Raw genomic sequence first — 23,554 nt, 5'->3', positions numbered from 1 at the left:
TATAAGTATTTTTAAAAAAATATTTTCAGGGCTAGGGTAGTGGCTCAGTGGTAGAGTGCTTGCCTAGCATGTGCCGTGCGAGGCCCTAGGTTCAATCCTCAGCACTACATAAAAAAATAAAATAAAGGTATAAAAAATTTTCAGTTGTAGATAAAATACCTTTATTTTATTTATTTTTATGTGGTGCTGAGGATAAAATCCAGTGCCTCACATGTACTAGGCAAACACTCTACCATTAAGCTACAACCCCAGCCCCATTTATAAGTTTTAAATGTATACAAATGGTTAGTAGACTTGATTTTGTATTTTTTTGGAGGGGGGTAGTGGGGAATGAACTCAGGGGCACTCAACCACTGAGCCATATCCCTAGCCCTATTTTGTATTTTATTTAGAGACAGGATCTCACTGAGTTGCTTAGCATCTTGCTTTTGCTGAGGCTGGCTTTGAATTCACAATTCTCCTGCTTCAGCCTCCTGAGCCGCAGGGATTACAAGCATGTGCCACTGCACCCAGCTTTGATTTTGTATTCTTATCCTGAGTCTTGTCATAGGTAGGGTTGGGCCTGCACGTATCATTGTCTGGGAGAAATTTTAAGGAAGGAGAATTTAACACTACTATTTAGAGGTTATTAGCTATCTGAGATTTAAAAAAATGTATATTTATTTTTATTTTTTGGTGCTGAGGATCAAACTCAGGGCCTCACACACCATAAGCAAGAATTCTACCACTGAACTGTGTCCGAAGCCCTGTATTGCATTTTAAAGGTGAGATCAGTGAGGCTAAGAGAGAATGTGACTTTACTGAGGTCATCATCTGGGAAGTGGTAGAGCTGGGTGACTTGAATCTGGGATGCCTAGTACCAGGACAGAGCTCCCTTCAGCATGCTACTTCTCTCTTACTTCATCTCCAGAACGACACTTGATTGTTCATCATTATGTTTAATTAGGGGCTGGCTGACTTTTCTTCTTGCTGGGTTACTGGTCTTCTCCAATAAAAAATTAATGTGTGTTCCAGGGATGGCAGCTCTTAAATCAGGAAAACTGGAAACATACAAAAATAATGAGCTCCCACATGCCCATTCCATACAATTATCAATTTATGGCCAATCTTGTATCATTCTCACCCTTCCTAGATTATTTGAAGAAAAGCTTTTTATCCTTAAATATTTTGCTATGCATCTCTAAAAGAAAAGTATTAAAAATAACCAGAATTATTTCATGACAAAAAATTAATAGTTGTTGTTTAATATAATCAAATTATATCCAAATTTCCCTGTCTTCTAAAGTTTTTATTTTTATACCTGGTACATTCAAATTAGAATCCAAACAAGGTCCATAAATTGCATTTGACTGATATGCTGTAAAATCTCTGAATTTATAGGTTCCTCACACCATGTGACCTAACTATACAACTCCTCAGTATTTATCTTAAAGAATAAAAGTCATCATACTGTAGTTATAAATGCATATCCGTGTTTATAGCAGCATAGTTCACAATAACCAAAATTATGCAACCAGCCTAAATGTTCCTTAATGAATGAATGGATAAAGAAAATGTGGTATATCTACACAAAGGAGTTTTATTCAGCCATAAAGAAGAACAAAATTCTGTCATTTGCAGGAAAATGGATGAAAGTTGAGAATATTATGTTAAATAAAATAAGCCAAACTCAGAAAATCAAGGGTTGTATGTTTCCCTTGTAGAAAGGAAAAGAAAGGTGTATGGGAATGGCATCTCGTAGAAATTGAAGGGAAACCTGTAGAGTAGAGGAAAGGAACCAGGGCAAAGGAGGAAGGCAAAGACAGGAGGAGTACTGGGGAATGATACTGGCCAAATTATATTGTTTTACCATGCGCAAGTGTGCATATGTAACAGTAAATCCAACTGTTATAATATATAAGTATGATGCACCAATGAAATATGGAAAAAATTTATAGGTTCTTCCTTTTTCTCTCTCTCTTTTTTTTTTTTTTTTAGCATTCATTTGTTAAAGAAATGAGTGTTTCTGTTTGTAGTTTCCCACATCCTGGATTTTGCTGATTTCATCCCCAGCAGGTGTTTTAACATGTTTCTCTATTCTTTTGCAAACTGTTATTTAGATTGGGAGTCTCAACCTGATTCAGGTTTTATTGGAAAAAACATTTCATAAATGTCATTGTGTACTTTGATGAGGAGACTATAATGTCTGTGGGTCTCTTCTCTGGTCTTAGTGGCCATGATCCTTGCCTGATTTTTGCATATTGACCTTGTATCCTATAACTTTGTTGAACTTGTTTATTAGTTTGAATTGGTTTTTTAAAGTGAATTTCTTAGGATTTTCTCTACATATGTCATCTGCAAATAGAGAGATTATTCTTTCTTCCATTCCAATTGAGATGCTTTTAATTTTCTTTTTCTTGCTTCACTGCCCTCTCCAGACCCTCTGGTACAATGTTGAATAGAAGTGTTGAGAGTGGACATCCTCACCTTATTCCTGATCTTAGGAAGAAACCTTCACCATTCAGTATGGTATCTTAATTAGATTGAATTCACTTCTATGCCTAGTTTGTTGAATTTTTGTTTTTTTTTTTAATGATGAAAGGACATTTTTTTTAAAGAGAGAGGTGTGTGTGTGTGTGTGTGTGTGTGTGTGTGTGTGAGAGAGAGAGAGAGAGAGAGAGAGAGAGAGAGAGAGAATTTTTAATATTTATTTTTTTAGTTTTTGGCGGACACAACATCTTTGTTTGTATGTGGTGCTGAGGATCGAACCCGGGCCGCACGCATGCCAGGCGAGCGCGCTACCGCTTGAGCCACATCCCCAGTCCCATGAAAGGACATTGAATTTTGTAAGTGCTTTTTTGTCTAATATGAGATCATGTTTTTGTTTTTTTTATTCTGTTAATACTACACTATATTAATTGATTTTTGGATGTCAAACCAACCTGTAATCCTGGGAAAAATTTCACTGGATCATGATGTATACTTACTTTTATATGTTGGTAGATTCAGTTTGCTAGGTTTTCATATCCATATTATAAGAGATTGGTCTGTAATTTTCTTGTGATATCTTTGGTGTTAGTATCAGGGACTCAGAATGAATGTTCCAATTTTGTCTGCTTTTTGGAAGAGTTGGTGGAAGAAAGGTATTTGATTCTTTAATGCTGGTAAAATTTACCAGTAACACAATCTGGGACTGGTCTTTTCTTTGTGGGTAGTTTTTGATTACCAATTCAGTCTCCTTATTGCAATTCTATGCAGATTGTCTATTTCTTCTTGAGTCAGTTTCTATAGTTTGTGTCTTTAGGAATTTGTTCATTTCATCTAAATTATCACTTTTTAGCATGTAATTATTTTTAGTATTTTTTTTTTTTTGGTACCAGGGATTGAACTCAGGGGAACTTGACCACTGAGCCACCTCCTCAGTAGTATTTATATTTTATTTAGAGACAGGGTCTCACTGAGTTGCTTAGTGCTTCACTTTTGCTGAGGCTGGCTTTGAACTTGCGATCCTGCCTCAGCCTCCTGAGCCGCTGGGATTATAGTTGTGCGCCACCATGCCCAGTTAGTACTTTTAAAAAAAATTAATTAATTTATTTTATAGTAGAATGCATTTTGATATATAGAACACAAATGGAGCATAATTTCTCATTCCTCTGGTTGTGTGTGGTTCTGGGTTACTCCACTAGTGTAATCATACATGTATATATATGATTACAGATACATGTGATAATGTCTGTCTCTTTCTACTGTCCTTCCGGTCTCCACAACCACACCCCTCCCTGACTCCCTTCTACACAAACCAAAGTTCCTTCATTCTTCTCTCTCCCCTCACCCCACTATGGATCAGCATCTGCTTATCAGATGATTTTGGGGATTGACTTTGGGGGATTGACTTATTTCACTTAGCATGATATTCTCAGTTCCATACATTTACCTGCAAATGCTCTGATTTCATTCTTCTTTAAGGCTGAGTAATATTTCATTGTGTAACTGTACCACATTTTATTTATTATTCATCTGTTGAAGGGCATCTAGATTGGTTCTATAGTGTAGCTATTGTGAATTGAGCTGCTATAAACATTGATGTGGCTGCATCACTGTAGTATCCTGATTTTAAGTCCCTTGGGTATATGCCAAGGAGTGGGACAGCTGGGTCAAATGGTGGATCCGTTCTTAGTTTTCTGAGGAATCTCCACACTGCTTTCCAGAGTGGTTATGCCAATTTGCAGTCCCACCAGCAATGGGTGAGTGTACTTTTCCCCCCACGTCCTCACCAGCACTTATTGCTTGTATTCTTTTTTTTTTTTTGTCTTTCACTTCTTTTTTTTTAAAATTTTTTATTAGTTGCTCAAAACATTACAATGATCTTGATATATCATACATTTGATTCAAATGGGGTACGTAATCTTATTTTTCCATGTGTACAGATTGCAGGATCACATTGGTTATACAGCCACATTTATACATAGGTGTATATTGTATTCTGCTACCCTTCCTATCCCCCCCTCCCCTNCAATCTACTGTGACACGTTTCTCTCTCTCTCTTTTTTCTTCCCCCTCACACCATCTTATATGTAATTTTGCATAACAATGAGGGTCTCCTACCATCTTCCGTGCAATTCCCCTTCTCTCTCCCATTCCCATGCACCTCTCGTCCCTATTTAATGGTAATCTTCTTCTCATGCTCTTCCTCCCTGCTCTGTTTTGAGTCACTCCCCTTATATCAAAGCAGACATTCTGCATTTGTTTTTTAGTGATTGGTTTGCTTCACTTAGCATAATCTGCTCTAATGCCATCCATTTCCCTGCAAATGCCATGATCTTGTTATTTTTTAGTGCTAAGTAATATTCCCTTGTGTATAAATGCCACATTTTTTTTTATCCATTCATCTATTGAAGGGCATCTGGGTTGGTTCCACAGTCTAGCTATTGTGAATTGTGCTGCTATGAACATCGATATGGCTGTGTCCCTGTTGTATGCTCTTTTAGGTCTTTTGGGTATAGTCCGAGAAGGGGAATAGCTGGGTCAAATGGTGGTTCCATTCCCAGCTTTCCAAGGAATCTCCATACTGCTTTCCAAATTGGCTGAACCAATTTGCAGTCCCACCAGCAATGTACAAGTGTACCCTTTTCCCCACATCCTCACCAGCACTTGTTATTGTTTGACTTCATAATGGGTGCCATTCTTACTGGAGTGAGATAGTATCTTAAAGTGGTTTTAATTTGCATTTCTCTGATTGCTAGAGATGGTGAGCATTTGCTTGTATTCTTGATGATTGCCATTCTGACTGAAGTCAGATGAAATCTTTCTCTAATTACTAGAGATAATGATCATTTTTTTCATATGTTTGTTGATTGATTTTATTTCTTCTGTGAAGCATCTGTTCAGTTCCTTAGTCCATTTATTGATTGAGCTTTTTTTTTTTTTTTTTTGGTGTTAAAGTTTTTTGAGTTCTTTATATATCCTGGAGATTAGTGCTCTGTCTGAGCGGTGTGTGGTAAAGATTTTTTCCTATTCTATAGGCTTTCTCATTACATTATTGCTTGTTTCCTTTGCTGAGAAGAAGCTTTTTAGTTTGAATCCATCCCATTTATTGATTCTTGATTTTACTTCTTATGCTTTAGGAGTCTTTTTAAAATCCCTTTTATTTTGTAGGATTGGTAGTAATGTTGCCTTTTTATTTCTGTTTTGTGAGTCTTCTCTCTCTTTTTCTTGGTTGACCAGGTAGAAGTTTGTCAATTTTGTTGATCTTTTAAAAAAAAGCAATTTTTAATTTTATTGATTTTTTTTTCTGCTTAAAATTTTTGGTTTCATTAATTTCACTCTTGTCTCTATTATTTCCTTCTTTCGGCTTGTTTTGGCTGTGTTTGTTCTCCTTCCCCAATGTCTTAATGTAGAAGATAGGTTGCTGATTTCAGGCCTTTCTTATCTTTTAACATCGGCATTTACAGCTCTAAGTTTCTCTGTGGTATAGTTGTATCCCATAAATTTGATATGCTGGGGCTGGGCTGTAGCTGGTAGAGCGATTACCTAGCATGCATGAGGCACCACACAGAAATAAATAAATTAAATACAGGTATTTAAAATTTTTTTTGATGTGCTGTGTCTTAATTTATCACTTTTATCGCTGAGCTACATCCCCAGCCCTTTTTATTTTTGAGATAGGGTCTTGCTAATTGGTTTGACAGGAGTGTGTTCTTTCATTTCCACTTATTTATGAGTTTCTTGATTTCTTTGTTCTCTGGCCTACAACCTGGGGAAACCTGTCAGTCAAGGCTCTGGCAGTGGGTGGGGACAATGGTGTGCTTTTCTGAGTGACCCAGGAGTTAGGAGTCGAGTGCTTGGTGGATGGGTGGTGGGGGCAGGAGTTACAAGCCTCCTTGTCTTGCTTCTCTCAACGTGGAACCCTGCCCCAGTGTGGAACTTTTAACACTTCTCAGTGCCGCTGTGCCCAAGGAAGAGCCTCCTTACAGTGGGGGCTGCGAGGAAGAAGGGATCCCCACTTACATTGGCTGAACTCACCTAGAACTTAGTCTTGACTAAAGGTCGGAGGAAGGATGGCAAAGGCTGACATCCTTCCCTCCTAAGAAGACAGCTCTCTGACTTGGAGTGGGGAAGGGAGGGCTCTGGGTTCCTGGCTGAAGTAGACTGGTATGTAGCTTCTGTCTCACTGCGGGTGGGAGCAGAGGAACATGGATCTTGGTTCATATACTTCTCACTGAATTTTTTGATTATTTAGTTTAAACCCAGAGGCACTTTTATCACTGAGCTACATTCCCAACCCTTTTTATTTCTGAGACAGGGTCTTGCTAATTTGTCCAGGTTGCCCTTGAACTTGTGGTTCTCCTGCCTCAGCCTCCTGAGTTCCTGAGATTACAGGTGTAATCTACCTGGCTATGGATTTTCTTGAACAATGTGCCTTCACTTGCTGCATGCCCTTTGGCCATTTTGAGGGAACTTATTATTTTTCAATGCTGGGGATTAAACCTAGACCTTGTATTTGCATGTGCTGTACCACTCAGCTACACCCTGGCCCCTACAGAGATTTTAAATGCTTTTTTGTTCAAAGTGATTTCATCAGTTTCTCTGGAGAGTGGTTTGTGAAGCTCCTCTTCGAGTCACAGGTGGAACTATAGACTGGGCAGAGATCTTTCTCTAAAGAGAAAACTTCCCCTCATCATTACTTGGCTACCCTGAGTACAGTTTGTACAGGAGGGGCAGATTAAACATTGTCTCAAAACAGACCAAATTAGAAAGCCAGATCTGTGGCCTACTCCTTCCTCTTTTCCAAGCCAAATAAAAATTGTGTGACATCATTTGTGATACTAGACTGAACTAAACTGAATCAACGGCGAGAGGCAATAAAGGGGTGTTATGTGGGGTGTTTTTCTGAAAATAGTTTCTGGAATGTACATCCCATTATATAATGTCTTATATGGGCTGACTTTTAAAAATTTATAACTTTTAACACTTCTAAGCTACTTCACACCTATCCACAGGGACAAATCTGATTTCTAGGGTTAGCAGTGGGGGCAAGGATGGAGTGGGGCTTGTCTTTTATTTACTTATTTTACCTGAAGACTCAGGTCAAGAAGAGAAGGTCTAACTGGTTTACAACCAACTCAATTACTTTATTTGGTGAACAACTCTCAGAAACTGGAATATTCTTGTAAGTCCTGCTGATGAGTACAAAGTTACCTTTTGAATCATGACATACTTATGGAGTGAGAAGACATTTGCTATGTGAACCCTGGTCTTTGTTTCTATTTTCAAAAAGAAAAAACACTTGCAGCGTAAAACTTGCTTTACCTTTGACACGCTAATACCTCGACGTTGGATAATCACCAACAGAAATGCGGGAACATAACCTACATTCCACGTTAGTTTTCTCCGTATTTGACACCCACTGTTTTGGTTGGTTCTCTAGCCAACTCAGTAGATAGATGTGGATTGTCTCCATTTTATAGATAAAGCTCAGAACAAAGGGCTGATGGTAGATAATCCAGTAGGGCTTTGAGTGAAATAGAAAAAATGCACCCCTTAAGACACTTGATGAACATTTGTTAAAAAGAAATCTCTCAATGGTCCTACAAATCTATGATGTTACAAGTCAGCAGCACCCCCAGGGTGGGTCCCCAGCCTTTCCAGTGCACCTGGTGGCCCTGCTAGAGAGGTTAAGTAATTTGCCAAAAGCCAAAGGCCAGCAGGAGAAGGGGGTCTGGGCTTAGAATCTGGGTCCTCTCTCTCCGCATTCTCTATATTCTGATGCCTCTGTCGCTTCTTCTCTTTAATGCAAGCTGAGACTGGGACACCCTTAAGCAGAATGGAAGAAGGAGGCATATGGAAAAGAATTGATGGCCTGAGGGGGAGGAGCCCTCACTAACCCTTTGCTTCTGCCTCCCAATGTTCTGAGAGGGAAGGAGCCAGGTAACTGTGTTAACTGTCATTTCCCACCTCAGGCCACAGGAAGCAGAGGTAGGGCCCAGCCGGGAGTGCTTGGGAATCTGACAAGAATACTTAAAGTTTAGCTTGCTAAAATATTGTCCTAGGAGGCTAATATTCCCAAGAGACTATACCTAAGTTTATTTTGTTCTTGGCCACTTTGTGATCCCTGCTAGAAACAGGGCTACTTGATTTGGGTCACCATGATTTTCTGAGAACATTTCCCAGCAATCCCTGGTCCAGTTTGAGCTGTGTGTAGAAGCAGACAATGAAAGCACCTTCAGATGCCTTGGGTCCCGGGTTCCCACTCTCCTCTTCGCAGATCTCACAGTCCTGCTTTGGTATTAGTCCTGATGACCTTGGGGGTGACAGACTCTGCTCTTTGTTTATGAATTATAGAAAGTTCCCTGGGTTTGGTGAGGGGAAGGGGGGGTCAGGATTTCATATAGCAATCCTTAAAAAAAATCAGTATATTCAAATGTGCCTAAAATATTTTTTTTTTTTACTAAATAAAGGCCAGAAGTATGCCTGGTAATGAGTAAAATTTCTTTGGAGTCCAGTAATCTGGGAAAGAATTTCTAAAATTTTAAGAAAATATTTCTTTAATTGTAGATGAACACAATACCTTTATTTTATTTATTCATTTTTATGTGGTGCTGAGGATGGAACCCAGTGCCTTACACATGCCAGACGAGTGTGCTACCACTGAGCCACAACCCCAGCCCAAGAATTTCTAAATTTTATCTTTAAGTTGCCATAAGGTGCCAGAGTGTTTATACATCTATTTAAAGAGTCAATGCCTAGAGTATCTTTAATAGAGAAAGGAGAAGTTCTGGAGAAATGGTAGAAAGTCATTTCCAGAAACAGCTCTGTGGGAAATTTTTCCTGGATCAATCGCTACCACTCTTAGTGACCACTAGGTGGTGGTATAACACTATGAAAACGGTACCCTTTCTTTAGCACTTCAGATGCTCTGGTTATTTGAGGCCAGTGTCTACACATCCAACACATTTTACACTTCTGTGAGTAAAAGAAGAAAAACAAACAAAAAACCAAAAATTCGTCATTTTCATATGTGGTACAATTTAAATTCTCAAGTGATTGATGGCTCCCACAGAGATGAGGCTGTGTCTATTGCCATGGATATAATCCCAGGGTTATAACCTGATTGTAGGAGGTGCTGACAAATGAATGAAACTACCTCTGAACAATTTTATACTGTCATTGGAAGAACCATTTCAAGAGTGTGGAAAATTCTGGGGTTTAGAGGCCTAGGATTTGGGGAAGTTGGGAGGTACTGACGATCCTGAAATCATCAGTTGGATAGACACTCCAGGAGGCTGTTCTGGGAAGGCAGAAATACTAAAAGCAATCTGACAGGCTGATAGTGCTTTGCATTCCCTATATTTATCTTGACCAGATTCCATCTGTTTGAAAATACAGGAGTATTTAGGATTTAGAATTTCTAAATTTAAAAAAATTTAAATTTTAAATTTAGAAATTCTTTCCCAGATTACTGGACTCCAAAAATTGTCTGAAAATTGGGGTGTAAGCCAATAATTTTTTTTGAGTCCATATTACTTGTAAGGATGGATCTGCTTTGGATAGGATCTCCAAAAGTCATTTACTCTTCTCTGCCTCTTATTCATTTATTTGTTATAAATTCATTCACACCACAAGAGCAGCCATGATCATGTGGTCATCTCTGACCTTTCCTTCTTTTGGTTTCTGAATTCAATTGTCAGCATCAGATCTTCCACTTCATTCTGTTCCTTCTATTACTTTAGTGCTAGTGCAGGCCTCTGTCTTCTGTCACCTGGTTTCTGCATCAACCGCGATCTGCACCACTACCATCCATTCTTGCTTCTTTCCAACAAGCAATGACGATCACGACGTACCTTTCTTTAAAACTCTCCCTTGTCTTGGCACCAAACCCAGCCTCTTTCACTTGGTTTACAAGCCTTGCAAGGCTGGGCCAAGCTGTCTCCCCAGCCCCAGTCGCCCCTGCTCCCACCCTGTTCTATGTGCTCCAGCTGTGATTCATTTTTCCTTTGGGGTCTTCTAATGAGCCATGTCCTCTATTACTTTCAGACTTTTCATTTTTTATTTTCATTTTTCCTTTTAATCTGGAACATTTTTTCTCCTTCTGCCTGGCTACTTTCTGATCATTCTTTAGGTCTCAGTTTACATCTTCCTTAATTTGGAAATACACTTTCTTTCTGACCACTGTCTAGATGATGACCTCTTTTACTTTTTCTCTTGGGGTCCCTGTTGGGGTTCATGACCTGTCCATTGCCACCTTCCATGGTCAGATTATGGGTTCTGTGTGTGCCAGGGTCCTGTCTCACTGCACTTCTCCACACCTAGTGAGCACCTGCCACATTGTAAATGTTCACTAATGTATGATGAATGAATGAAAAATATTTATGACCCATCTCATTCTTTAAGGTACCCGATCCAGCCATGTGAGTTAAGTGGTACAAACAGAACAATGGTGATGGGAAGAAGGAAGGGGTCACTAGGGATGTTACCATTTGAAGCTGGGTTGGGTTTTGGCAAGTGGAGATATTTGAGGAGGAGGGAAGTGACATAAGTGGACAAGTTTGGAGGACAGGCAAGGAATATGGTGTTCCTGTCTGAGAAGAGTGGGAAGCAGGACTGGAGACAGCTTGTGACTAGACTGCAGAGGACCTGGACTGGAGTGAAGGGCCAATGGGGAGCCACGGATGACTTTTGAATGGAGGAGTGATGGGACTGAATTCCTGCTTCAGAAATTCCTGCCCTTCATCTAAGGGCACTGTGAAACATGGAGCCAGTCCAGCAGGGCCAGTTAGAAGGCTATCAGAGAAGTCACCATGGGAGGTGGTCAGGCCTGGATTAGTAGGTGGCAGTAAGGATGGAGACAAAGGGAGGAAGGGTGAACAATGACCTCGAAACCAGAAAGAGAAGATGAGGGAGGAGGAGTCTGAGTTTTCAACCTGATTCAGAGAGGTACTGTCATTGCCAGAAAGGTGAAGTCAAGGGAAGCAACCAGGTTAGGGAAAGATAAAGGAGTTCATTCCTCAAACTTCACCCTGGAGTGATGGCTGCGTGTGCATTTTACTTATGGAAATCCAATCAATACGAGGGATTAAAAATAAAAGCACAGTGAGAAGAAGGAGTGGCAGAGATAATATAATGTAATTCATGGGGATGCTCCAGCTCTCCCACTCGGGTGAAGTAGCTCCCAGAGGGAGGGCAAGATGTGGAAGCTAAATTTGCCGTTCCCTTGTTCCCTTTTTTTATTCACAAAACCATGTGTATTTTATGATTGGCATAAGGGATTATTTGAGGGTAGTTGTGGCTACTCACAATCTGTGTCTTATATGCTGATTTTAGAACTGAATTCCATGGCAAGAGTGAGCTTTTTAGAATGTGTGCCAGGGCCTGTAGGCAGTGGGCAGATATGAAGAAGACACATCAGTCACTGCATCCAGCAGCTCAAGGCCTAGCTGGACAGAAGCCGACAGTCAGGGCTACAGTCTAAGTGAGCTGTCAGGGAGACCGTGGGCACAGAGAGGAAGACTGGTGGCAGGTGAATCAAGACCGAGGTGGCCCTGAACCCTGGTACTGAACAGAGATCTGGGTAACATCTTCAGAAAAGAGGAGAGTAGCAAAAAGGGGGACACAGATTTGCAGAGGGAGAGAGCACAGAGCCAGCGAGGGGAGGCCAGCGAACACACCTTCACAAGAAGGCAGGAAGTCATCAGACAGAGAAACCGTCAGGGGTGGGAGGAAAATTGCAGCCAGGTGGATGAGGACGGAGAGCAAGCAATGGTTTTTTACGATTAGGGAGTCAACGGTGGCTGCTGTGTGATTGAGATGCCAGTAGAGCGGGGAGGGAGAGATTGGAAAGAATTCGGAAATGAAGAGAATGAATGCCACTTCTCTTTACCACGCCAGTGACACCAACTTAGATGGGTCCCCCAGATCCCAGTGAAATCCCCCTGAAGAACATTTGGTATCTCTGGAGGCCGTGGCCTCTTCCCAACTGTTATCTGCTACTGTCCACTGGAAGGACACTTCACTGTCACCGTATACTGAGCCAGAAATAGGCTTTGGTCTCCAGAAGCCTTACATTCAAGCTCGACTGCAGTCCAGCTGAGACACAGATGTTAGCTGTGGTGGCTGCATTTTATACCAAACATGTCTGCATTATTTTCTTCCATAAGTAGAATCCACGCTCCCACATGACTGCAAATGCTAACTTGCTAATGGCTTCCCTGGGGTTGGCTTCGTGCAATTATCTCATCAGAATTTAGACAAGGCAGCATATAACAATTTCTTCCAGGATGCAGGGAGCTCTGGATGTTTTTTAGTCAACAGTTCTTCAGCCTAGTTATATTGTTCTTTCAGAGATTTAACAAGAAAAATGTTTTCTATACGTACCCACATAGTTACCGCTTCTAGTGTTCTCGTCACTTCTTTGTGTAGGTCCAGAACTCAGTATGGTTATCGTTTTCCCTCAGCTTAGAAGATTTTTCAACATTTCCTTCAGTGTATCTTTGTAGATGTTGCATGCATTCACATTTTGTAAATATGAGAAAAATCTTTATTTTGCCTTCATCTTGAAAGATATTTTTGCTGGGTAAAGAATTTTGGTTGACAATTTTTTTTTTTTTTTCTTTCAGTACTTCAGCGATGTTGCTTCATTGTCTTTTGTGGCACATAGTTTCTGATGAGAAGTCTGATGTCATCTTTATTCCTCTGTATGTAATGTGGGCTTTCAGGGGGGCTGCTTTTTAAAGATTTTCTCTTTCTGCTGGTTTTAAGCAATTTGATCATGATGTGTTTTGGTACGGGCCTCTTCATATTTCTTCTTCTCAAGGTTCATTGAGCTCCTTGGATTTGTGGAATTATAGTTTTTATCAAATTTGCAAAAAAAAAAAACCCAACCATTTTTATTTCTTCTTCTCCTCCTTCTTCTTTTCTTTTTGCAGTGCTGGGAAATTCTTTCCTTTTGCAACCCAGGGCCTTGCACATGGTAGGCAAGTGCTCTACCCCCGAGTCACACCCCAGCCCCCCACCACTATTTTTTCAAATATGTTTTGTCCCTGATTTCCTTCAGGGATTCCAGTCCCATATCTATTAGGCTGCTTGAAGTTGTCTCACTGGTGCTCTGCTCATTTTAAAACTTTCTTGTTTATTGGTCTCTGTGTTTCATCTTGGGTGTTTTTTATGCTGGTCTTCAAGTTCATTATTTTCTCCCCCTGCAGTGTTCAATCTGTTATTAATCCCATCCTGGGTATTTTTTCATCTCAGACACTGTATGCTTCCCTTTATCATGTTTAGTTGGGGCTTTTTTGTATCTTCCATGTCTTAACATACTTTTAAAGCACTTCTTGAACATATAGAATGTGGTTCTAATGGCTGTTTCAATGTCCTTGCCTACTGATTCTATATCTGTGTTATTTCTGGGCTTATTCCTATCAGTTGGTTTTTCTCCTTATCAGGGATCCTGCTTCTTTGCGTGCCTGGGAACGTTTTACTGGGTCTCAGACATTATGAATCTTACCTTGTTGCAGGCTGGATGTCTTTATATTCCTAAAAATATTCTTGGGATTCTTCTGGAATGCAGTTAAGTTCCTTAGGAATGGTTGGATCCTATTGGGTCTTTCTGTTAAGCTTCTTTTGATGGGAACAGAGTAGCATTTAATCTAGGGCACAACTGAGGCAATACACTTCTAAGCACTCTGCCTAGTGCCTCATGAATTAGGGGGTCTTTCCACTCTGGTTGAGGAGAATAAGAACTACTTCTGGCCCTATATAGGCTTCAGTGATTGTTCTCTGTAATCCTTTAGGGTGGGTGGCTCTTTCCCCAGTCTTGGGGCACTTTCCTCTTAGCCAAGAGCTTATCAGAAGATTTGAGGGAGGACCCCTGCAGGTGTCTGGAGGTCCCTCTTGTGAGGTTCTCTCCTCTCTGGTACTCTGACCTCTGAACACTCTCTGCCTCCACCTTCTGAACTCAACTGAGGGACTGGAGTTGTCCTAAGTACTCTCTCCCTTTTGGAAAGTGTCTCCTGGCAATAAGTTGGCTCAAACATAGGACTCACCTGCTTTTCTGTTCCTCCATGGACATTGTACCCTGATGTCCAATAGCTTGAAAAACCATGATTTCATATATTTTGTCCACTCTTTTAGTTGTTTTAGGGGAAAGGGAAAATCCAGTCTCTGTTATTCCATCTTGGCTAGAAGTGAAGTCATCTTGTTCTTTAAGTTTGAAACACTTTTGAGGGTTTCTGGAATGTAGACTATGCCAAATCAAGTTGCTGACTATCAGGCCGGCGGAGGGGGTGCTTCTGGAAGAGGCTGAAAACGCTTCCAACCTACATACAAAGGATCTTTTTAAGTCTTTGGCTTTTATCTTTGGCCTCAACTATTTCACTTTCTTTTGGTGGCGAAGGTTTGGGTCTCTTTCACCTTTAGGCAATATCTCTCTGCTCACACTTGAAATCTTCCATTTTTTCCTTGGTTCCCACTCAGACCCTGTTTGCACATTTAGGTCACCAAAGGTTTTTCCATCTGAGGCAAATTAAAAAGTTTCTCAGTGGTATTTACAGCAACCAGAATCTGCTTCAGTAGAGAACCACTCACCCAAAGACAACTGTCCTACCTTAAAGATGAATTACAGACATGCTCTGAAGAGGCACATCTTTCAAGAGTGAATAAAACAGCACTTAACAAAGCCTTCCAACTGGTTAAATTTAGGACAAGGAAAAAAAAAAAAAAAACCTGACCCAAGAATAATCTCTGGCCTTGAGCCCAGGGTCCTTTTCCTTTTTGAGTGAATTTGGTACATTTTCATTCATGTGGGAACTGTTGCCTCCCAGCATTTTATTCTGGGATGGAAGGTCAACAATGACTGCCTTGTTGCTAAATCCAACGGACACTTCTCAGTTATTAACCTACTTGACCTCCCAACAACATTTGACATTGTTGACAATTATCTCCTTCTTAATGCGTCCCTGGTTCTCCGTCTCCTCCTACGGCCTTTCTTTCTCCATCTGTCCTCTTCCTGGTTCTGTCCCCAGCCTTCCTCTTAAACTGAATGTCCTCCTTGGGAGCTCTCTCTCTCTCTCTCTCTCTCTCTCTCTGTAATATTTTTTAGTTATAGATGGATGCGATATCTTTATTTTGTTTATTTATTTTTACGTGGTGCTAAGGATCTAACCCAGTGCCTCACATGTGCGAGGCAGGTGCTCTTCCACGGAGCCCAAGCCCCAGCCCCCTCCTTGGGCCCTCTTATCATACACGGCTTCCTTGGGAATTCCTGAATCTGCATTTCTAGCCTGTGTATTTCCCTGAGCTCCAGACCAGTATTTCCACTTGCCATCTTCACTTGGCTGGCACAGAGAGATTCTCCCCTCGCAGCCTCAGTCTGGGCCTCCCCCCTCAGTTCAGCCCTCCCTCCCCAGTTCTCCATCTCTGTAAAGGTCACCTCTAAACATTTAATTTCTCAAGTCAGAGCTTTTCGCATTCACTCTTCCTCTCAATCACCAAGTTCTGTTGACTCTACTTCTTTCCATCCCTACTGCTACTCTACTACTTGGTTGCTGCCATCTTTTACGAATGTGACTGGAAAAGACTTTTCTTAACCACTTTCTGCTTCCAACTCTCATATCAACCCCCCCCCCCCATGTGAGATTCACTAGAGTGATATTTCTAAAATAGGAATTAAATCTTGAAAGTCTTACAGAATCGGCCTTTAAAACTGTCTGGACTTCTTAGATTTTTTTTTTGTTGTTGTTCTAGGGATTGAACCCAGGGGCTCTTACCACTGAGCCATGTCCCTAGCCCTTTATAAAATATTTTATTTAGAGACAGCTCTCGCTGAGTTGCTTAGGGCCTTGCTTAGTTGCTGAGGCTGGCTTTGAACTCAGAATCCTCCTGCTTTAGCCTTTTGAGCTGCTGGGATTACAGGCATGTGCCACCGTGCCCAGCTAGACTTCTTGGAATTTTTCCCGGTAGAGTTTTGGTTTTCTTTTGTATTTTCTTTCTGGTTAGTGATCTATTAAACATCATAAATCTATAATGTATAAATATAAACATCTATTAGATCTACAAGTATAGCTCTAGACATCTATCAAACTCTTGTATTAATTTTAGTTAATACTTTCTAGAAAGTTATTTATTTCTCCTCAAATTTATAAGTTGCAACATATTTTCTTATAATTAAAAAATTACCTTTATATCTTAGTTATCCTCCTCTTTCCTAAACTTATTTGTAGCTTTCTTTGCTAAGTTTTGCCAGAAGTCGATTTCATTGATTTCTGTGGGGCAGGGTACTAGAGATTGAACTCAGGGGCACTCAACCACTGAGCCACATCCCCAGCCCTATTTTGTATTTTTTTTTGAGTTGCTTAGTGCCTTGCTTTTCCTGAGGCTGGCTTTGAACTCACAGTCCTCCTGTCTCAGCCTCCTGAGCCACTGGGATTACAGGTGCACGCCAATGTGCCTGGATGTTTTATTGATCTTTTCAAAGGCCATGTTTTGATTTTATTGTTAAAGTCTCTTTTTTCTTTAAATAAATTTCAACTTGAAAAATTTCCTCTGAATTAGCTTATTTATCTTTCAACTTTTTGAAATGAATCTATTTTTCTTCTCTAAATAAAACGATTTTTCCCCTTGGACTTTCTATTCTATCGATCTGTTTGTCCTTTCTTTCTGGTATAACATTATTAAAACATTATTTAACATTTGGCAGTCCAAGTCTCCTTTATTATTATTTTACAAAATTTTCTTGGTTATTGGGCCAGATGGCATCTTAAAGTCACAAAGATCTTTGATAGTTAATGTAAAAATGCACCCAAATAAATCCTTTTAGTTCCTTCTTTCCAAACTCAAATATTCATTATTTTTGCAGTCTTCAAAAAATGTCTATCATCAATCTGTGTATGCATGTGGCATGTTTAAATGTATTTTATGTGTGTGCATGTGTGTGTGTGCATTTGATGCATGTATAGCATGCGGGGTGTGTTTGTATATAGGTGTGAGGTGTGAGTGTAGTGTGTTGTGTGTATACATGTGGGGTGTGTTAAGGTATGTGTGGTCTATGTGTGTGCAGGATGTGTGCCATGTGTATGTTTGTGCTGTGGGTGTGTGCCAAGTGAATTTATGTACATGTAGAGTATGTGTGAGTGCAAGTGGAGTGAAAAAGAGATACTGAGACCCTAGAGGGTGCTTGAGTCCCCTGGGCATGTCACAGAGAGCCAGACTTGCTTCTCAGCCCCCCTTCCTTCTTGGGGAAAACAGGGCTAGGACCTGACTCTTTCTGAATGTCAACTGTGGATGGCAATATGGGTCAGTAGGGCAAGTCCCTGCAGTGCCACTGCCCATGCTCCCACTCACTTGTCCTCCATCTCCTAAGGGAGGAAAAATGACCTGTTCTTTTAAGCAAAGGGAACTTCAAGGGACCCACTCAGTAAAGGAACATTTGCCGTGGCAGCAAAGGTGGTACAGGTGGTTCCAACAGAGGGGATCAGGATCAGGCTGGCCTTGGGGTCTCCCAACTGAACAGGTTAGCTGCCGAGTGGGGCAGAAGGAGTCAGGAGGGAAACTGCGAGGTAGTGGGACCTTGGTCCCAATAGCAAGTGAAGGGCATAGTATGGGCCTCTGTCCTTTGTCTCCCAGGCTACATTCAGACAATGCAATTCTCCTCCCAGGTCCCACCTTCCTGAGTGTTGCACCTGCAAGTTGCTTGAAGCCTCCTGTCCAAGGTGCTCTTCCGCAGTATAAGGCTCTACAATGGTCGCTGGAAGAGCTGTAAAGAGGGTGACTGTCACCTTGGGCACATAGCCCTTCTCTTCCATGTAACCTTCCTGTGCCCTGGCTTCCGAATGCCTTGCTTTGTAATTCCTACCAGGAGTGAACAAGCCCTCACGGTGGGCGTCCTTGGGCCATGTTTTTTTTTTTTTTAATTTTTATTGTTGGTCTTGGGCCATGTTTAACTCCTGCTCTGATCTTGCTCCTGCAGGCGCTGCAGCACCCTGGAGCGTAGTGTCCTGTCTGCACCCTGTGGCTTGAACCTGAGGTTGCCCATTTTCCATGACTGGGTGGAGTGACTAAGCCAGGATACTTCCCTGCCCAAAATGGATGTCTGGACTCAGACTTCTCCAGCCAGGAAGAGGATCAAGCGTGCCCAAATCCAGGGTGCAGGTAAGACCATCTGCCAATGGAGAGTGAGCCCACTCCTGCTAAGGGTAGTGTTCATGGTGTGTGTGGGGTAGGTGAGGCAAGAGCAGGACAGGGCTTTACACAATACCAGGATTCAAATGATCCACCCACTTGTATGTGACTCATTTGCACTTGACCAGTAGTTTGTTGATTTTAAGCCTCCTCTAGTTTCTGCTTCCTACCGGTGGCCAGCTGAACCTGTGGCATCTAGTTTCCTTACTGCCTCAAGAAATCAGGTCTGCTGCCTCCACTTGCTGTTGACCATGGGGCAGGTGTGGAAGCCAAGGAAGAGCAGAAGGTGACAGCCTTTGGGGCAGAGGGTCCAATTTCAGCTCGGCCTGTTCCTAGTTCTGCAAACCTAGGGCACGTCACTTACCGTTTCCACCTGGGGTTCAGATTTCTCCCTGGTAAATTGGAGCTAATACTTCCTAGGCTTAGGGAAAGATCAGATGAGATGATATGTGTTAATTGCACAGCTCAGCTTCTGGCACCTGGTACTCAATATATATAACTCTTCTCTCTTGCCTCCCCCAATCTTGTCTTGAGTGGATCATGGAACCACAAATACCCACTTGGTAATGAAGTCAGGGATCAGGGACAAACACCAACACTTCCCATTTTTAGATTTACATGAGACCAGCAGCTTTCCCTCCCACAGTGGCAACAGTCAGAGATTTGCAGAGCAGATGTCTTGGTGTGAATCTGCTCCCTGGAGGTGTCTCATGAATGTTTGCCGACAAATCCACACAAGGGCTGACCTTCCTTCTAGCTCTGCCTGCTTGCACCAGGCTCTGGAGATTCAAAGTGCCTACCCACTTTCCCAACTCCCCTCCCTGTCCTCAGATGCTGGGGGCCTGCCCTACTGTCTGATGGCACCACGCTGCACATGGAGGACCATGAGGCTGGCTGGTGCAAGCTGCTCCCATATGTACCTGTCCTAGGCTGCTCTCATCCAAGGGAGATTCAGAAGGGCCATCTGGGCTGGCAGGGTTTGGAAAGAGGCTGGAACCTCTGGTGGGGGTGGCTTGTCCAAATGTAGAGAACACTTTCCCAAACCCTACTGCCCCTGGCTAGGAGGGTGCTCCTTTGCCCTTGCTTGGGTCTGATGATTACAGGTCGGAACTTCAAAGCTCTGGCTAATTGCAGCCTGGGGGAGCTGGGCGAGCAGGCTAAGCCCGCCCGAGTGGGCGCAACTGGCCCCTCTCAGGGCTGGCACTTCCGAGCCCCAAGTGCGGTGCTGGAGCCAGGGGTCCTGGCGCAGCCGCCGGGTGCAACCGGCTCCTCTGACTGCTGGTGACTGTCCTCGTTGCTCGGGGCGCCCACGCCTCCTCCCCTTGGCCCGCGTCTGCCAGATCAGGTGGAAATCTCCCCATTCAAACCAGCGCGGGCCAATCAGGGCCGGGCGCGCGCGGCCGTTCCCCCGCGCTGCGCAGCCGGGCCTCCGCTCCCGCCCGCCGCCGCTCCGAGGCGCTGGTGCAGGGCGCGGGCTAGCCTGCTGCCCCGGTTACCCGCACAACACAGCCACCTCGGGTTACCCTGCCCCTCCCGCAGCAGGGACGCCATGGAGGGCTCTCTGCACCGCGTCTCCTTCGGGAACCAGCGCGCCCGCCGGGACCTGTCCTTCTACCTCTCCACCTTTGGTAAGTGCCTGGGGGGCAAGGCTGCCCCCCCATACCCTCAGTGGTGAAAGGCGAGGTTGGGCAGGCGCTCTTCCCATCTGGGGGCGACTTCTCTGGCTCCTTCCTCCTCTGATCGCCCAGAAGGGCTCAGGGAACAGGCTCAGGCGCAGCGAGTCGCGGGACACCACCTGCTGCCCTGCCGCTGGTGCCAGCTGCTGTTGGTTCTGCCTCACTTGGCTGGAATAATCACGCTCCAGTTAATCTTTCAGAGACCCGGCTTGTCACCACAGAGTTTCCCATTAGCAGGCAGCTCCAGTGCAATCAAGGTTCAGTTTCTGGATATCTCATTCACCCACTTTCCTTTGACTCAGAGACTCAACAGGTGCAGGGTCAGTCCAGGTAGCCTTGCCTCCTGTGGCGCACCCTGGAGGCTGTAATCTGACTTCTTCCTTGGGTATCTTGCAGCCGAGGTGGGAGAATTCTCTCCTCCAAGACAGACCTTGGGAGACTCCCAGGGCTGCCCTTCAACTTAAAGTGGAGAAAGGGGCAGTAGGCCTCCACTCCCAAGCTGCTAAGTTTGCAGATGGAGTTCTTCCAAATACCAGCTGGGCAGCGGCTGTCACAAAGGCCTGGACAAACCTGACCTTCCAAGTATCCATAGTAAAGATAACAGCCCTTCTCTACAGTACAGCCCTTGTTTCTTCCCTGGGCTTGCAACTCCCTGTGCAGAGGGGTTTTTTTTTTCCTCTGTGAAGGCTTGGGCCCAGAGAGAGGAAGATCTCTCATGAGCCAAGACTTGTACCTGAACTTGAACCTTCTGGAAATGTTCACTTCTGTGGGGGTGTTCACTTCAGGGGAGGGTTATGCAAGCTGAGTCTAGGACCTGACTACTCTAGAGGGAAATTTTTTCTTCATTGTAATAATTGGTGTACTTTGAAGAAGACATTAGAAGTATACATAATATTTTCCCCAGGATTATCTCTTTTGTTTTGATTAGGATATTCATTAACATTTTTTTGGTAAAAATTTTGTTGAGATATAATTCACATACATACAATTCATTTATTTAAAATGTACAATTCAATGGAAATTGCACAAACATTACCACAGTTAATTTTATAACATTTTCATTGCCTCATCTCAAGTCTAGGCGATAACTAATCTACTTTCTGTCTCTGTAGATTTGCCTATTTTGAACATTTTATATAAAAGGAATCATATAATACATGTTTATCTGGGACTGACTTCTTTCACTTATGATGTTTTCAAGGTTTAATTATGTTGTAGCATGTATCATTTCATTCATTTTTATGGCTGAATAATATTCTGTTGTATGGACATACCACATCCTGTTTATCCATCCATCTGTTGTTGAATATTTAAGTTGCCTTCACTTTTTGGCTATTATGAATAATGCTGCCACAAACATTTATGTACAAGTTTTTGTGTGGACAGATGTTCTTTTTTCTCTCTTATACCTATGAGTAGAATTCTTGGATCATATGTTAACTCTGTGTTTATCTAGCTGAGGAACTGTCAAACTTTTCCACACTGTCTGCACCAATTTACACCATCAGCAATGTATGCAGGTTTTGCTTTTTTCACATCCTCACTGACACTTCTTATTATCTGACTTTTTAGTTTCAGCCATCCCAGTGAATTGTAAAGTGGTATTTTATTATGGTTTGCATTTGCATTTTCCTAAACACCAGTGATGTTGAGCCTTTTTAATATGCTTATTGATATTTGCATATATTCTTCATAGAAATATTCTTCAGATTCCTTTGCTCATTTTTAAATTGGGCTATTTTTTTCTATTAATGAGTTAGAAGAGTTTTTTCCTATATTCTAGATGTAACCCCTTATCAGATATATGATCTGCAAATATTTTATTTCAATCTGTAGATTTTTTCACTTTCTTTATATTGTTTTTTTTGAAGACCAAGTGTTTTTAATTTTGTAGAAGTCCAATTTAAGTTTTCTTTTGTTGTTGGTACTTTTGGTGTTATAATCTGAATCTTTTGCTAGGTGAAAGGTCACAAGATTTACTCTGCTGTCTTCTAAGAGTATCATAGTTTTGACTCTTACATTTATGTTTTAATCCACATTTAGTTAATGTTTGTATATGATATGAGCTCAGGGTCCAATTTTATTGTTTTGTATGTGGCTATCCAGTTGTCCCAGTATCATTTATTGATAATATTTTTATACCCCCTCTGGATGATCTTGGTACCTTTATTAAAAAGCAATTGAAGGATGGGATTGTGGCTCAGTAGCAGAACACTTGCCTTGCAAGTGAAGTGTGAGGCACGGGCATTAAAAAAATAAATAAACAAAATAAAGGTATCGTGTCCATCTACAACTAAAAAAATATTTTTAAAAAGCAATTGATCTTGGGATTATTTCTGGACTGTCAGTTCTATTCCATTGATCTGTTTATCAATTATTATGCCAGTACCACACTGTCTTACTATTGCTTTGTAGTTATGTTTTGAAATTAGATGTATAAATCCTTCAATTTCGTTCTTCTTTTTTCAAGATTATTTGGACTGTCCTGGGTCCCTTGAGTTTCCATCTGAATTTTGGGTAGAATATTTTATATAGAAAATAAAAATCAAATTCACAAAAAATGTGGATATTTATAGAGTGTCTTATTGAAGGGATTCCAGTGTATCAGCTTGCCTGATGAGCCAATTTATTAACCTGTCTGCAGTCTCTGAACCAAATTGTCACTCTCCTTAAGGTCTCTGTATCCTGGAAGTGGTGAGTGATCAAGTGGAGAACAGGTTGCCCTTTCTGCAGGGTGTGTGGGCCAGGAGACGATGGGCAGGCTGGACGTGTTCTGAGGGATGTAGGTGGAAGACAACCCACTTCTCTTTAGAAATGCCACCCCCAGGTGAGCCTGCAAGATGGGAGCTGTGGGGAGGAGCTCTAAGTGCAGGCTCTAGCGTGGGCCTGGGGTGTCGGGTTCATCAGAAGGAAGACGCTGTGTTGAAGGCAGAGTGGGCTAAGGCACAGCGTGGGCTCACTGGCCCTTTGTTTTCCTTTTCCATGTTCACTGGGGCCCTGTTCTACCCTTTTCCTGCCCCTCACCAGAGGCCATGGAGATAAAGAATTCATCTTCTTCTGTCCCAGCTGTGGCCTGTGTCAGGCAGTGTGAGGTCAGCCCTTCGGTGTGTCCCTGCTGGCTGCTCCATGATCCCTGTGTTCAGCCCTCCCAGGCTTGGCTCGGGAAACCGTCCATTCTCAGGAGCTCATCCCGTGTTGGTTGGAGTCTTCAGAGTTTCCTGCTTTTCCTCTCT

At 42.2% G+C, this 23,554-nt stretch overlaps 1 protein-coding gene across 2 annotated transcripts in view; it reads left to right on the top strand.

Annotated features, from left to right (window-relative positions):
* Positions 1-20,085: 20,085 nt before the first annotated feature.
* Rgs3 (regulator of G protein signaling 3) overlaps positions 20,086-23,554 on the top strand; it is a 117,451-nt gene continuing 113,982 nt past the window's right edge. The window contains exon 1 of one of the 2 annotated variants that reach the window (XM_015492168.2): positions 20,086-20,273. In XM_015492168.2, the coding sequence (XP_015347654.1) occupies positions 20,195-20,273 (79 nt within the window). In that variant the 5' untranslated portion in view covers positions 20,086-20,194. The remainder of the gene's footprint in view (positions 20,274-23,554) is intronic. The other variant, XM_015492167.2, reaches the window with a different exon arrangement.

Source organism: Marmota marmota, unplaced genomic scaffold, assembly GCF_001458135.2.
Source record: "Marmota marmota marmota unplaced genomic scaffold, marMar, whole genome shotgun sequence".
Classification (NCBI taxonomy): Eukaryota; Metazoa; Chordata; class Mammalia; order Rodentia; family Sciuridae; genus Marmota; species Marmota marmota.
The sequence above is the reverse complement of the archived record's forward strand: the minus strand, read 5'-3'. Positions and strand labels throughout refer to the sequence as shown.